Here is a 16,533-nt window from a genome sequence, read left to right as displayed (position 1 = left end):
GTCACATGTACAAAAAGTTTTTAAATTATCTATCAGTCAAATTTTTTTTACATCACCCGGCATTTTACCAAGGGTATGTGTATTTTGAGAGTTACTGTTGGTTGTATTCATTTACCATTGACCCTAAACACTATTACGGTATATTAATAATAATTGTTTACTAGGTTTGTCGTGGTTTCGATAAAATCATTACTAAACTAATTAATTAAAGATCAAAATCGAAATAAACTGACCCATGGCAGCAGCACCGCAATCACAAAGTCACTCAGCCTCTGGCCTCCCTGCAGCTGTTCACTGGACCAAAACGATGAACTGCTGTTGGACATTTTAAACTCTAACAGGGCGGGGTACATCCTGGCAAAAAAAAACAAACACTGTATTTACTGTCTTTAGCCGACAAGGGAAACACAAAATGTTGTTCCAAGGAAATTTCCTTATAATTCCGATGGACAGGAAAAAAATGAAATGCCGAACGATGCCACATGCTAACTATGCTAACGCTACAACATTAATGTTTGAGAGCAACTTTAAATTCTTGATTGATTTTTATTTTGGTAGTAATACTTCCAAAGATTTCTGATGAGTTTAGTCCTTTTAGTGGAAATTTGTTTATTACTCACTCTCTGCAGCTTCTTTTCCACTTTTTTTTTTCCTGCCAGTAAAACTGGACATTAAATTAATGGATTTAAACCCTAAATGTTGTTTACAACTGGTAACACATGTTCATATATGCCTTTCTTATTGTAACAGCTGTCACAATCTAGATACTGAATTAATAATCAGTGAAAATTTAAACAAAGCAGTGTACCAAAACCAAAATTTTACAATTGTTTCATGCTTCCCCCTTTTTTGTAAGCACAAATGAGGTGTATACCATCTCGGCGTAATCCTCCAAGAGGAAGTTCAGAGGGTCTAAAATGTAGTTATTTCCCTTTTTATTGTAGCCAAAGGCTACATTTGTGCTACTCTGTATTTTATCAAGAGGTTCAGGCATACCTGTACAGGTCCTTCTCAAAACATTAGCATATTGTGATTAAGTTCATTATTTTCCATAATGTCATGATGAAAATTTAACATTCATATATTTTAGATTCATTGCACACTAACTGAAATATTTCAGGTCTTTTATTGTCTTAATACGGATGATTTTGGCATACAGCTCATGAAAACCCAAAATTCCTATCTCACAAAATTAGCATATCATTAAAAGGGTCTCTAAACAAGCTATGAACCTAATCATCTGAATCAACGAGTTAACTCTAAACACCTGCAAAAGATTCCTGAGGCCTTTAAAACTCCCAGCCTGGTTCATCACTCAAAACCCCAATCATGGGTAAGACTGCCGACCTGACTGCTGTCCAGAAGGCCACTATTGACACGCTCAAGTAAGAGGGTAAGACACAGAAAGAAATTTCTGAACGAATAGGCTGTTCCCAGAGTGCTGTATCAAGGCACCTCAGTGGGAAGTCTGTGGGAAGGAAAAAGTGTGGCAGAAAACGCTGCACAACGAGAAGAGGTGACCGGACCCTGAGGAAGATTGTGGAGAAGGGCCGATTCCAGACCTTGGGGGACCTGCGGAAGCAGTGGACTGAGTCTGGAGTAGAAACATCCAGAGCCACCGTGCACAGGCGTGTGCAGGAAATGGGCTACAGGTGCCGCATTCCCCAGACCTGGGCTACAGAGAAGCAGCACTGGACTGTTGCTCAGTGGTCCAAAGTACTTTTTTCGGATGAAAGCAAATTCTGCATGTCATTCGGAAATCAAGATGCCAGAGTCTGGAGGAAGACTGGGGAGAAGGAAATGCTAAAATGCCAGAAGTCCAGCCAGTGTCAAGTACCCACAGTCAGTGATGTTCTGGGGTGCCGTGTCAGCTGCTGGTGTTGGTCCACTGTGTTTTATCAAGGGCAGGGTCAATGCAGCTAGCTATCAGGAGATTTTGGAGCACTTCATGCTTCCATCTGCTGAAAAACTTTATGGAGTTTTCATGAGCTGTATGCCAAAATCATCCATATTAAGACAATAAAGGACCTGAAATATTTCAGTTAATGTGCAATGAATCTAAAATATATGAATATTAAATTTTCATCATTACATTATAGAAAATAATTAACTTTATCACAATATGCTAATTTTTTGAGAAGGACCTGTAAGGCTGACTTTGCAACTTGAATAAAGAAATTAGAGGTTTATTTGCACATCAGCAGACTAATTTGTCTTTGCAGGACTTGAAGATACAATGAAAACTTCAAGAAATATTAAAATGTATACATAAATGAAATAAATAAATGAATAACAATGCCTTTTTAATGCATAGGTGTTGTAGCTTCTGTAGATCGTTAGTGTGTTTTGTTACTTGAATTTTATGTTATCAATGAGATCTTGTTGTCAGTCACAGTAAAATTTCTAAATGTGTGGGCTCTAATTAAGTATTGATTAAAATGGCCAGAGTTGTTTTAAGATCAAATTTAAACAGACACTATAGATGTGAATTTGGCAAATTAGACGCTGATTACTTGAGTGGATTTCCTAATTAGTGACTTTACAGTAAACAAACGGTATAGAATGATCAAAATGTATTCATTAATCACAGATCTGCAGAAGCAATATAAATATAAAGGGGGAAGTGATAATGTTACTTTGACCTTTGCAATGCTAAATGTTTATGTGCACCAATGTGATGCTATCTAGTGGCACCTGTATGAAGCAAGCCAAATTCAGATATTTCACTCCACAGTCCACATTGCTTAAAGGATTTATTGCATACATCCCAGTGACAAACTCCAGATCTTTCTATCACCCTTTCAGTAAAATCACAATTTCAATTTCACCATTGTTTTTTGACTTAAAACCATCCAAGACTTAAACAAAATAAATCCAAGTGCACTTTAATGACATAAAGACTAGTTCATGAACTTAAAGAAGAGGAACATAAGTGACTCTTCTGAACAAGAGCATAGAACAGTAATGGAGGGAGGTTTTGCAATTTTTGCTTTGGCAGATTATCAATATATCATATAACCTGTCCATATGTATTAAAATACTTATATAGTCTTTATTTTGTCACACATGTGCTCTGATTTATGTCACATTTTACTTTTTTTTTGCCTGCTCTCTGATAAGTAGGTTTCCTGTTTGGCATTGCAAAATAAGTATATCTTCTTGCTGTCTACACAGGTCGAGTTGTTTATATGGGACGTGTTGTCTGGGAGGAATGAGCTACTCCATTGGCTTTTTAAGATTCTGCAAACAGGTGAGCCTCATGACTCTCTTCTCTGCTCCAGAGATGATCCCTATGATCTCTGAAATAAACTCGCTTATACTGAAAATTAGAATAAAAACGATAAAAATGAAAATTAGAATAAAAAAAATAAATAAAACCCCTGAGCTGTTAATTCAAGCCTCCAGACTGCTTACAATTGGCAGGTGCTGTAATTGGATGTTCTGTGGATTTAAAAACATCGAAAAATGGAAAACAAAAGCAGGTGAGGGTGGGTGATGGTATAATGATGTACACAGAGAGCCGTCTCTGTGTCTTGGGATGCTGCACAGGCTTCCTCTGTAACACTGATGGATATTAGAACTGAGAGATGTCTTCAGAACAAAATGCATGGTGAAAAGGACTGTTTTTCACCCACAAGCAAATGACAAACTCTGTGCATTGACAATGTTATATAAACAGGTTTTAAATTAAAAATCTTTTCTCTCTAATGGCACAACTGAAAAGGATTTTTCTCTAATAGAGAAAATTGGAATACCTAAAATTTAATGACAGCACAAATAAATCAGTCAGTTTTCTTGGAATTTGAGTAAACTTTGAATGTGAAAAATATTGTCTTAGTGTAGTTTGAAACACATTATTCTGCTTTTGAAGTCACAATTGTCACTGCTGTTTCTCAAAGGACTTAAGAAATTAATAAATTTAACACTTTAGTGATATTAATAAATGCTGATTTGCCCATCAGGACCAATGTGAATGGTTTCAGAATAACAATTTAGCCTTCCATATTACAGGTGTATCTAAATAAATTAGAATGTCATCCAAGTTTATTTATTTCAGTAATTCGGGTCAAAAAGTGAAACTTGTACTATATAGGTGTAACTATACACCTGTCATTTTGATGATGGAAATGCTAATGGAAAACTAGAAATGTAGATTATCAAAACATTGTAATATTACATGGGAACAATAAAATATCTATATTTTTAGCACAAAAAAGGAATGTGCAGACTAATCATGGGCTATGAGTTGACAGTTGTCTGGCAAGCAGTCTTTGACAGCCTCCACAATTAAAGATATTTTTTCGGCACTAGTGGCCTTTATTTTTCCATTTTTTGACAGTAGGTAGACAGGAAAGAGGGGTAGAGAGAGGGGGAGACATTCGGTAAATGTCGCCGGGTCTGGGACTCGAACCCGGGACAGCCGCCATTCGAGGACTGTAGCCTCTGTATATGGTCGCGCGCGAAAGTTGAGTGAGAGAAAAAGTCTGTTAGAAAAACATGCTCAAGCAGGAATAACTGCAGAAAAACCCATTCAAATATTTGAAGAAGAGCTACGCCAGTCCTTCATGAGCAACCACACACAGACATATCCAGTACATGATAAACAACTGTTGGATTCCTTGTGTTCATCCTGAACCAGAGATCTCAGAAGAGCCGAGGTTATGGAGAAAAAGGACACAAGTATTGATTGGTCATCTGTTCAGATGAAAATGAAGTTTGCATTTCAACTGGAAATCAGGGTCCTTACATTTGGAGGAATGGTGGAGAGGCACAAAATCCAGGTTGCTAGAGGTCCAGTGTCTTGTTTCCACAGCTGGTGATGATTTGGGGAGCCATGTCAGCCACTGGTGTTCGTCCACCTTGTTTTTATCAAGTTCAAAGTCAATGCAGCCGTCTACCTGGGAAGTTTAGCAGAAGGAACCATTGAGAGGTCTAAAGAGCTTTAGGACTATGCAGACTTCATTCTCTGTCTCTCTCATGTCACGCTGCATTGATGCAGTAAGTCATGCAGATTAAGTCTTTTTGTTTATTGGTGTTACTGGATTTTCTAATATTTTGAGGAAACTGAACTTTGGATTTTCATTGGCTGTAAGCCAGAATCATTAAAACTGACAGAAGTAAACACATGAGCTATATCACTGTGTGTGTAACAAACCTAAGAGCTTTCATTTGTGAATTGAGGGGTTAAAATAAATTAACTTTCAGATGATTCATTCAGAGGCACGTCTACTTACTTTACTAACTGAGCTCTTTTATACACCTGTTTTCAAACAGATAGGGTTGTAGCTTACATAAACAAAATGATACTGATGAGAACAAATCTTTTTAACAGTGCCTTAAAGCTAAACTCTATTAGCTCTATTAATTAAACCAGTCCAGCAGATCTGATGGGCCTTCTTCCCTCCTTTTTAAAGCGGGGGTTATAAACATGAGCAGTCTCTGAACTGGTAAACTGCCTCCTAATGACTCTAAATGGGAAATCACTGATATGGGAAAGAAGCTTGAAGTTAACTGTGGTTTTGATACGGGTGGGGATAGGATGCTCCTACATACTAAAGTGCTTTTTGACATTTCATTGAGAAATTATCATTATTGGATGCTTGAGGAAGACTTAATTACAATGTTATACAATTATGGTTGCCTCAGCTGATTTTACCTGGAAAAGAAATTAACTAAGGACTATATAACAAACATATAAAAAATATAATGTTGCATAGTCCCTGTAGAAGCAATTTCTTGGGGTGATAACCATGAAGAAATGTAACCTAAATTTCACAGCTTTACATAAAAGGTAATAAAAATCTAAGTTTTGCATCAACTCGAAGAAGATCCTAAATTAGGCATACATAATTGACATATCCTTCTACTGTTTTTCATGCAGTGATTTAACATGCAACGTAAGGTCGGATACAGCTGCAAAGAGTGCAAATTGCAATATTTTTGGGGGGGAGAAACCAGGAACTTGTTTTGTATTTTGAATGCTAAACATGTCAGCATTTTATATTGATATCTTTGCTTTGATAATTTTCAGTGCCATACTGGCCCTGGAGCAGATTTAGTGCAAATAATCACTGAAAGCTTCAAAGTAAATCAGTTTTTCTGCAGTATGAATATGGTTAACGAAAGTTTGTAAAGCACAGGAAAGTTTCCCTCTGACTAATTAAACTGAATGCTGTGGGCCTGTTGCTTTCATGTGAGACGGCCTCTGTTAGATTGGCTCATTCGCTCTTCAGTAGACAACACAAAAGACACGTTTCCTGCCATTTCGGAAGACTTGGATATATGGCTGTATTTTTCAGACTTCAGGATCTGTTCTCCTAAATCAAAATCACAACATCAGAATACCTGAGAAATGTTTTTTTTGTTAAATAATAAAAGAAACTTTTTTTTTCATTTTTTTATTAACATTTGCATATTAGGAAAATATTCATTTAATTGATATGTGGGTGTGCCTGTTAAATGTAGAGATATGTTAATTATTTAGGGCTAACTCATTGGTTTTTCAGGTTCATCTGTTCTAGACATTTTCCAACACACAGGAACTATGTTGCCCACTGCCAAGAAATGACCACATTATCTACTAAAAAATAGGCCTGTGCATAAACATTTACATATTTTGTGACTTTGAACGTAATTTCTTATATTTTTGTTTTAGCGAAATCTGAACTCATGTTTCAATATGATTGCATTAATCACCTCTTCATAGCAGTTTTTTGTTTTGAAACGGTCTAGATTTTAAAGGACCGTGTAGGATATGTGTTATATATGGGTGCTCTGGTCAGATAAGACCAAAATTCAGCTTTTTGGCTGATATTCAAAACACTTAGGAAGAAAACTAACACTACTACACTCTAAACACCTACCAGTCCCACTTTAACATATAGTGGTAGAATCATGCTGTGGAGTTGCTGTTGTTTAGCAGGGACAGAAAGGGTGCCGCGATAAAATTATTTAGATCAAAATATGTTCATGTTGGAACAGCTCAGTTAAAGTCGAAACCCAAATTCAACTGAGAAACTGTGGCAAGAGTTGAAAATTCATGTTCGTTGATGGTTTCTATGCTGTCTGACTGAGCTTAAGCTAATACTAAAAGACTATTCAGAAGTTCTCAAGGCTGGAATAGACATTTCTAAATTGACTTGATGCTGCAATTTCATCAAAATGTCGTTTTAAAAATATTGACTAAAGTAGACATAGTAGGAATTTAAATAGTAAAACAATTATTAAAGCATTATTTTTCTTCCACTTTATAATTATCTGCTCTTTTGTGTTGGACTATCACATGAAGTTTGTAAACAGTGAAATTTGTTAAATGACAAAATAGGAATGTTGCATATGGATACTCTGAGAAACTACAAAACATTGTGTAAATATACAAATATATTAAATTCCATAGTTGGTTAGTGTTAGACAAAGTACAATCAACATGTGTTGTTGTTTGTGATAATTGGAAAACTGCTTAATGTCATTGAGCAGTCCTAAACCTTTCCCAATCTCATTTGATGTCCAAACTGATTCAGATGTCCCCGTCCTCCTTGTTTGTGTCCTTGCTTGCTGTCTCTTGGTGTGCCATTCTGAGTTGTCATGTATCCTCCAGGCGACTCTCCAGTTCTGTGTTGTCAAACCCATCATGGCAGTCATCACAATCATCCTGCAGGCCTTCGGCAAATATCACGACGGAGATTTTAAGTGAGCAGCACCTCTTTTTGCATTTCATTCTCTTGTGTATCCTACTGATGCATGTCGTTTCCAGAGGGTTTGTTTGTGCTTCTGTGATCACAGAAACATTTTGGAAATGGAGATAGGCACATCGCCTCTCTGCAGGAAGCATGATAAAAATGGTTGAATTGAGCTCAAAGTTATGGGATCAAACTTAACAGCTATGTGCTGTTCCAGAATTCTGTTTATTGACCAAATAGATGATGTTGCAACTTCTGAATTGGAATGAAAGGTTATAATTAAATGGTGTACTTTAAAGTGGGATGGGTGGTTTAATTTTATACATTTACTTATATACCATTTTATATAAAGGATAGGCATAAATTGCAATACTTAAGAGGTTTGGTAAAAGTTTCAAGGCTTCAGATGAGAGCAAACCACTTAACAGAATGAGTGTAATTCACAAAAAATACACTTTAGCATATCTTTAGTGTTATATAATTTCTTTGTTGGATACTTTCTGATCCTTCTCAGCTCAGTGTCTCCATTTGAAGAGTCAGCTGTGACAACACTTGTTTTAAAATTACATAAAAGAAGCAGTCATCAGTGAGTGCTTCATATAGAAGTTTCTGGTTGGCTTTCTTCTTTGCTCTCATATCATCACAAAAGATATGCTTAATTCAACTCCTTCTCCTATTCATCCATATACTTCACAGCTCCTGAGCTCTGCTGAAAAACCGTGATGATTCACTCATTGTTTACTTATACTTTCAGCCACACATACACTGTTCTACATTCAAATATTAAGCACTGTCACAGCAGAATCTTCAGAGAGGCTCTATTGAAGCATTCAAATTTAGAAGTCCCCCTGTATATCTGATGCACTCATGAAATTACACCTATGCTTAAGCAAATGTTTAAATGAGGTTTGCTGTTGTCCCACTTCCTCTCACTGCAGTGTTAATGGAGGCTACCTGTACATCACAATCATCTACAACTTCTCAGTAAGCCTGTCCCTCTATGCGCTCTTCCTCTTCTACTTTGCCACTAGTGACCTGCTCAGACCGTATGAACCAGTGCTCAAATTTCTCACAATAAAATCTGTCATCTTTTTGTCTTTCTGGCAAGGTGAGTTCATCCCTCTTTTTATTTTTTTATTTTTAGATATATATCTGGCCACGGTCAGCACATAAAGCTACAAATTAACAGGGACAAATGTTGCTCTTTTCATAGGAATGGTGCTTGCTATCCTGGAACGGTGTGGCGTCATTCCCAATGCACTCTTCATCGAAGGACATGAAGTGGGTGCCGGCACAGTCGCAGCTGGCTGGCAGAACTTCATCATCTGCATTGAAATGTTCTTTGCTGCCATTGCGCTCCGATATGCCTTTACCTGCACCGTCTACCAGGAGAAGAAAAATGATGTGCCAGGTGAGCTCAGATAGTCGAGAAATCTGCCAAAATCGCCTTATATTATTGCAGCACTACCGTTGCCACAAGTAAAGTATCTTGATGTGTATTCAGGCTAATTGACCTTCTCACTTTTATAATGTTAAGTGTTTCTAGTGACATTGCTTTGGTGGTCCCATTCTGATGGGCCAGTCACACTGACCTTTAACTCATAACTTGGCCTTTAAACCATTTTGTATAGTCGCAGCATTCTCTAAAACATGACAGTTCATATTCATATTAACTGAAACTTTTATTTCTCAACATCTGATGTTGAAGGCAGAAACATTTGAAAGATTATACCTTGGGGTTTTTATTTGTATTTGTTTTGTTGTTTTTTTTCCTCTTTCTTAAGGCTGTGAGAAAAGACATTTGATGACATGCCCTGAGAACATGAAAAGACATCAGAAAATTTGAGATTCTCCCAAACGTGTCATCTGTTCCTAAATTATGTAAAAAGTCTATTTCCACAAATGTTGAGAGGTGTTTGAAATGAACAGCACTGCTTGGATGCATGCCAAACGAATGGTGTGGGTGTCTGGATTGGAGCTTCAGCTAAATGTGTTTTATTTATTGAAAATGCATTGAAAGTAAACAAAAACCAGAATCTGAATGTGAAATCACTAAGAGCTGTTCGTTCCTTTAAAATCTGCAGTGCACAATACTGTGAAAAGATTTAAGGAGTATTTAGAAAACGGAAAGGTCAAGGCTGTTGGATGCAAAGGGGCCGCAAAGTCTTCAGGCACCAGTGTCATTTCATTGTGATTAATATGGTCTCACAGGCTCGAGGTTGCCTTGGAATACCATTGCCACTCAAAATCCACTGCTTCATTCGGGAAAGGTAACCTTTCTGTTATGAAAAAGTCATAAATCAGCTCTCAAGTCACATGGGAATGACCTAATCTAAGATGGACACAAAGATGGTGGATGCATGTTGTTCAAAAGAGTCATTGATTTGTTTTGCTTTGGGGGAAAAAGCAAAACAAATCAAGTGGGAAAGATTATTTAAGCTGTTATCAATGAATGCAAGTTGTAGCATCTGTAATGGGCGACTTGGGAGCCTTATGTAGCAAACTGACATTCGGGGGGCATTCCAGTCTTCAGTCGTACATGAAATCTTCCCTGATTTTAATACTATGTTGGATCCTAAAACTTTAATATTTAAATTATATTGAGTTTATTCATATAACGCTAGTTCAAAACTAAAGTCATCTCAAAATTCTTTACACAGCTGATCCAGTTAATATCTAATTGAATACAAGTTTGAAATGCAGTTTACATTAATCCAATTCATTCCAGTACAATCCAGTCAATTTCAGTCGTAAATAAAAACGACCTGATCTACACAATGTTTAACTTTTTTTGGCTTAATAATTTCCACACTCATACTCTCCTTAGTTAAAAACCCTTTTTCCACAGTATATTTTAAATATTTGGGTTGGCGGGTTGGGGTTGTCTTTTGCAGTTCATGCTGTTGCCGCTGCTTAATTTGATGTATAAAAGCCCCAAGATATAGTAAACGTAGCATTTATGCCAATGTTTGTGTTGGAACATTTGAGATGCATACAATATCTGATGGTTATGCCATTTCATGGTCCCGTTCAATGACTGTTTCTGTAGACCTCCTTCCGCACAGCTTACAACAGTGTGGCTTCATTAATATTGCGTACCTTGATTTGTTCAATGCTTTTTTTGTTGTGTACAAAAAGTTTATTTTACAATACCTTGCAAAGGTATTTAATACAACAACCACAAAAATGCTTTTTTATTGGGATTGTGATAAACCAATAAGAAGCAAATCAATTGTGAAGTAAAAGAACATAATGTGTTTTGAAAGATTTGTACAAAGTTGAGGTGCAACATGTATATTTATTCAAGCTCGATAAGCCAATACTTTGTAGAACCGCGTTTCTCAGCAATTACAGCTGCGAGTCATTTAGAGAATATCTATACCAGCTTAACACATCTAGAGACGGAAAATCTGAATAATGTTTCTTGGAAAATTGCTCATGTTCATTCAGATTGGTTGTAATGTCCTTGATTAGCAATTTTAGGTCTTGCCACAGAGTGTCTGGCCATTCTAAAAAGGCATATTGGTCCAATATGCTTTGATCTAAACCATGCCATTGCTACTCTGACTGTATGTCTAGTGTTATTGTTCTGCTGGATGGTGAATCTCTGCCCCAAGGCTCAAGTCTTTCAATGCTTTGTTTTTAGCTTAATTTAGCTTTTTATTATCTCTGACCAGCTTGTCTCTCTACTGAAGAAGAGCATCTCCATAGCATGATGCTGCTTCTGCCAAGTGGCACCATGGGAACGATGTTTTCCAAAGGACTGGGCACTGTCAATTTTCCGTCAAACACAGCGCCTTGCTTCTTAGACAGAAAGTTACATTTCGCTCTCATCGGACTAGAGCACCTTCTTTCACGTTTGCTAAGTCCCTTAAGTGACTTTTTGCAAACTGCAAACAAGACTTCTTATGGCTTTTTTTTGTTTTTTCTTGCCACTCTTGTTTGAATTAGTTGCATTGAATTTTATTTAGAGGTATGAAAAACAGGTGCTGAATACACATGGATGCCACTCTTCAGAAATGGATTAGCAACTGTAAACTGTAAAATCATGCATCATTCATTCTACTTCCCAATCATACACTGCTTTGTATTGGGTGATCTCCTAAAATCCCAATAAAATACATGGTTTGTCGTGGTAATGTGAAGAAATGCAGAAAAAAAGGGGGTATTAATAATATTTCACTTTTGCAATGCACTGTAACAGAATTTTTAATATAAGAGCTATATAAAATATGAAGCTATTAAACTCATAGACTAAACACTGACATATGTAAGGAAAAGCACTGTTTTTAAATTCATTTCACCAGAATAAACCTTGAGAAGAAACTGGCTCACATACTAGAAGCCTAAGGGGAGCTAGGAGGAGGAAAGAAAGGGAGAAATGAAGCAAATTACCATCCAAGCTGAGCACAACCAAAATGATGCATGAAAGAGAGAAATGGAGGCATGGTACATACAAGATTGACAGTGAATAAAATAAAGGGGGAAAATATCCAGCATTCAAGGTAGTAATTATGGAAACTCTTTGAAGGTGTACATTGTTCTCATAAAGATTACTGTTTTAATCCTATGAACAAGTTGTTATTACTGTCACTGCTAATTGTCAGTTATATTACAGCTGAGTGGGCTGACCTGACAATGACTATAGGACGTCTCAAAGCAGAGACGGATATTAGGCATGATGGTGTGGAAGGAATGGGTCGTTGAGACCAATGAATGCTCTGAAGGCTGGCCGGATCATCAGTCACAGATCAGGAACAAGCAGCTCCGGGGCCTGAGATGGTCAGTGACTGCACATTAGGATATCAAGCTTCAGTTTTCCAAACATTCTCAGTAAGGGACACAGAAGAGATGACAGAAAACAGAAGCACAGATCAAGAGGGTAAGGAGGAACAACCCAGTTAATAACAAAAATAAACTCATCATAAAATGGCCATGACAAAAAAAATAACAATTTCTTGTTGTTGTTGATCAGTCATAACTTAAAGCTACAGTAGGTAACTTTTGTAAAAAGTAGCATCTTCTGATAGTAGCACCTTAGGCATATTATCTGTGAAAAAAATCAAGCTCCTCTGGCTCCTCCTAGTGGTCCTACTGCCATTTGCAGAAATACACCGCTCCCAGTCAGAAACAACCAATCGGAAGCAGGAGGAATGTCTTAGCAGTATCAGTCATGCTCTTGTACGAGCTGCTTTCACCCCTCCCCTGCACAACCCGCAGCGTCGTTCAAACTCAAGATTGCTAGTGTGCTGCAGCTGTGCTAATGGTGCTGTGCTAACGATTTGAGGACCAAGTTTGTAGTCAAAGTATGGGCAGGCCATAGTGTAACACCAACACAATATGCTTGTATGGGTTACGTTTTTTTTTTTATATGGACCAGTTATCGCAAAGATATTAACAAAACTGACAACAGAAAATTAAGTTCGTCATAGGAGCCTGGGATGGAACAAGATAACCAGAGGAAGAAAAAAATAAATGCTCATCTGATTCAGAAATATATATTTAACTTAAATTACAACAAACAAATAATTAGACAGACACCAGATAAGTGTGTCAAGACAAGATTACATTAGACAAGTATCCAGTCATTCAATCAAAATGGTTCAGTTTGTGTTTATCCAACCTAAATATGAAAGTTCAGTTATTGTCCATGTTCTTTTAGTTAAGTTCCTTTTGGGGGGAAAAAAATCAGGACTCTCACAGTGTCCAAGGTCCCGAATCAAAAGGGAAAAATAAATAATCCTACCAGCTCGCCACTCTAGAAGAGGTTCAGGGAGTCCAAAAAAAAAACCTGACCTATAAACAAGGTCAAAATACATGCAATTAGCATCTGGAAAAAATACATTAGGTTACCGGTAACATCTCTAAATTGCATTCTGTACATACAGAAATTACAATAATAATTCAGAATTTCAAATGATTCAAAATTAATTCATTGATCATTGTATTCAAAATAAGCTGCGCAGCTAGATTCAATTAATTCAACAAAATACAGGCAGTAGCATAAAGCTAAAAGAAACCATGCATGCCGTAAGCGTTTCACTGACATTGCTACTAACATTAGCAGCATTAATATTTAAACAGTGTCAAAACATTTGCATGATTCCATAGAAATGCAGCCGAATTGTTAAACATTTGCCACAAACAAATATACGGTCATAATGTATGACCGTAACTAACTTTATGAACATAAATGTCTAAAAATAACTGTGTTCTGGACTTCTGTTCGCGAATGCGGAAGTAAAGCCATAACACAACCGGCATTAAAAATGAACTTCAGCAGAAAAGTTGACGACTTTACCCAACCGGTCTGAACAATCATATTGTAAAGTAACTTACCAATGAGTTTGGGAAGATTTACATAAGGTGTTAATCAGATTTCGTGTTGAATCAGTCATTTGTTTATTCCAACCATGCACAGCCAACAGCAAGGAGGACGTGACATCAGAACGGGGCGTACTCTGAGAGCGTTTCCCTTTATAACGGCGCCCCTGATAGCTGAACGGGCACTCAATTTAAGTAACATAGGTTACAATAGTCTATGTAAAGCATATTGATGATGTTTTGTCCCTACCAGTGAATGTGCCATAACTGTTTATCGTCCCTCATCGGTTTCCCTGCTTACTGTGCATTCACGGCAGGCTCCGCTTTGGAGGGAGGGTTGTAGCACAGCAGAGAGCATTTGGGAGGGACCTGTAATGTATGCTTGTTCAAATTTTCAGGCTAAGTATACAGTTTCAGAACTCCCTACTGCAGCTTTAAAGAATATATGATGGAGGGTTCAAAAGGTGTTACCAACAATTACGTTTCTGACTGTTCATCTGCTACATATTCCCACAGTTTTTCTATTCTGACAAGAAGCATTAAGATGTGAGAAATATTCAGACTCAAGAGCACAGCAAGTGGCTCAGGTCACATTGAGGTAGTAAATCAATAATGTGGGTGAGTGCAAGGCTATCTAAAGCTTTAAAACTAATTTATACAAGCTTATAACTATTTATTTTTTTTATTTTTTATCCAGCCAGTTTTGTATAGAAAAAAAGATTTCTTTAAACGGAGTCTCTGTTTGTGTCGCCCAGGTTGCAGAGGTATCCAGCATAATGGTTCTAATAGACAGAACAGATCAAATAAATTAGCAGACAAAAGTTGGGGGGGGATTTAAAGACACCATGTTTTAATTAGCATCTGTTATACAGGTCCTTCTCAAAATATTAGCATATTGTGATAAAGTTCATTATTTTCTATAATGTCATGATGAAAATTTAACATTCATATATTTTAGATTCATTGCACACTAACTGAAATATTTCAGGTCTTTTATTGTCTTAATACGGATGATTTCTGAACGAATAGGCTGTTCCCAGAGTGCTGTATCAAGGCACCTCAGTGGGAAGTCTGTGGGAAGGAAAATGTGTGGCAGAAAACGCTGCACAACAAGAAGAGGTGACCGGACCCTGAGGAAGATTGTGGAGAAGGGCCGATTCCAGACCTTGGGGGACCTGCGGAAGCAGTGGACTGAGTCTGGAGTAGAAACATCCAGAGCCACAGTGCACAGGCGTGTGCAGGAAATGGGCTACAGGTGCCGCATTCCCCAGGTCAAGCCACTTTTGAACCAGAAACAGCAGCAGAAGCGCCTGACCTGGGCTACAGAGAAGCAGCACTGGACTGTTGCTCAGTGGTCCAAAGTACTTTTTTCGGATGAAAGCAAATTCTGCATGTCATTCGGAAATCAAAGTGCCAGAGTCTGGAGGAAGACTGGGGAGAAGGAAATGCCAAAATGCCAGAAGTCCAGTGTCAAGTACCCACAGTCAGTGATGGTCTGGGGTGCCGTGTCAGCTGCTGGTGTTGGTCCACTGTGTTTTATCAAGGGCAGGGTCAATGCAGCTAGCTATCAGGAGATTTTGGAGCACTTCATGCTTCCATCTGCTGAAAAGCTTTATGGAGATGAAGATTTCATTTTTCAGCACGACCTGGCACCTGCTCACAGTGCCAAAACCACTGGTAAATGGTTTACTGACCATGGTATCACTGTGCTCAATTGGCCTGCCAACTCTCCTGACCTGAACCCCATAGAGAATCTGTGGGATATTGTGAAGAGAACGTTGAGAGACTCAAGACCCAACACTCTGGATGAGCTAAAGGCCGCTATCGAAGCATCCTGGGCCTCCATAAGACCTCAGCAGTGCCACAGGCTGATTGCCTCCATGCCACGCCGCATTGAAGCAGTCATTTCTGCAAAAGGATTCCCGACCAAGTATTGAGTGCATAACTGTACATGATTATTTGAAGGTTGACGTTTTTTGTATTAAAAACACTTTTCTTTTATTGGTCGGATGAAATATGCTAATTTTGTAAGATATGAATTTTGGGTTTTCATGAGCTGTATGCCAAAATCATCCATATTAAGACAATAAAAGACCTGAAATATTTCAGTTAGTGTGCAATGAATCTAAAATATATGAATGTTAAATTTTCATCATTACATTATGGAAAATAATGAACTTTATCACAATATGCTAATATTTTGAGAAGGACCTGTACATCTTCAGCCTTTTTTACAAGAGAAATAGGCCATTCTTTTTTACTTTTGTAAGTATAGCCGTATTTCAGCATAAATCTATGAATATACAGATAGAATTAGCTTTTTTATCTTTAGCTGTTCGTTTCATCCTGTGCTCTACTGTACACACAGCTGTGTTCAAAAATAGCAGTGAGTTTAAAAGAGCTCAACAATTTCTTAACTTTTATTTTTATTCATGCAAATGCGTTGAAAACACTGCACAGTAAAGCATTAAGAAAAATGTTATGATTATGGTTCTCACTCAGAAAATATCAGTGTCTGCATTTGCTTTTA

At 37.5% G+C, this 16,533-nt stretch overlaps 1 protein-coding gene across 1 annotated transcript in view; it reads left to right on the top strand.

Moving 5' to 3' along the window:
• Positions 1-16,533, top strand: part of LOC124862822 (transmembrane protein 184A-like) — a 35,372-nt gene that overhangs the window by 15,457 nt on the left and 3,382 nt on the right. The window contains exons 5-8 of the mRNA XM_047356966.1: positions 3,175-3,250; positions 7,598-7,689; positions 8,618-8,787; positions 8,893-9,090. Coding sequence (XP_047212922.1) covers positions 3,175-3,250; positions 7,598-7,689; positions 8,618-8,787; positions 8,893-9,090 — 536 coding nt within the window. The remainder of the gene's footprint in view (positions 1-3,174; positions 3,251-7,597; positions 7,690-8,617; positions 8,788-8,892; positions 9,091-16,533) is intronic.

The sequence above is a fragment of the Girardinichthys multiradiatus genome, chromosome X (assembly GCF_021462225.1).
Source record: "Girardinichthys multiradiatus isolate DD_20200921_A chromosome X, DD_fGirMul_XY1, whole genome shotgun sequence".
Taxonomy (NCBI): domain Eukaryota; kingdom Metazoa; phylum Chordata; class Actinopteri; order Cyprinodontiformes; family Goodeidae; genus Girardinichthys; species Girardinichthys multiradiatus.
This window is presented reverse-complemented; position numbering and strand designations above follow the sequence as displayed.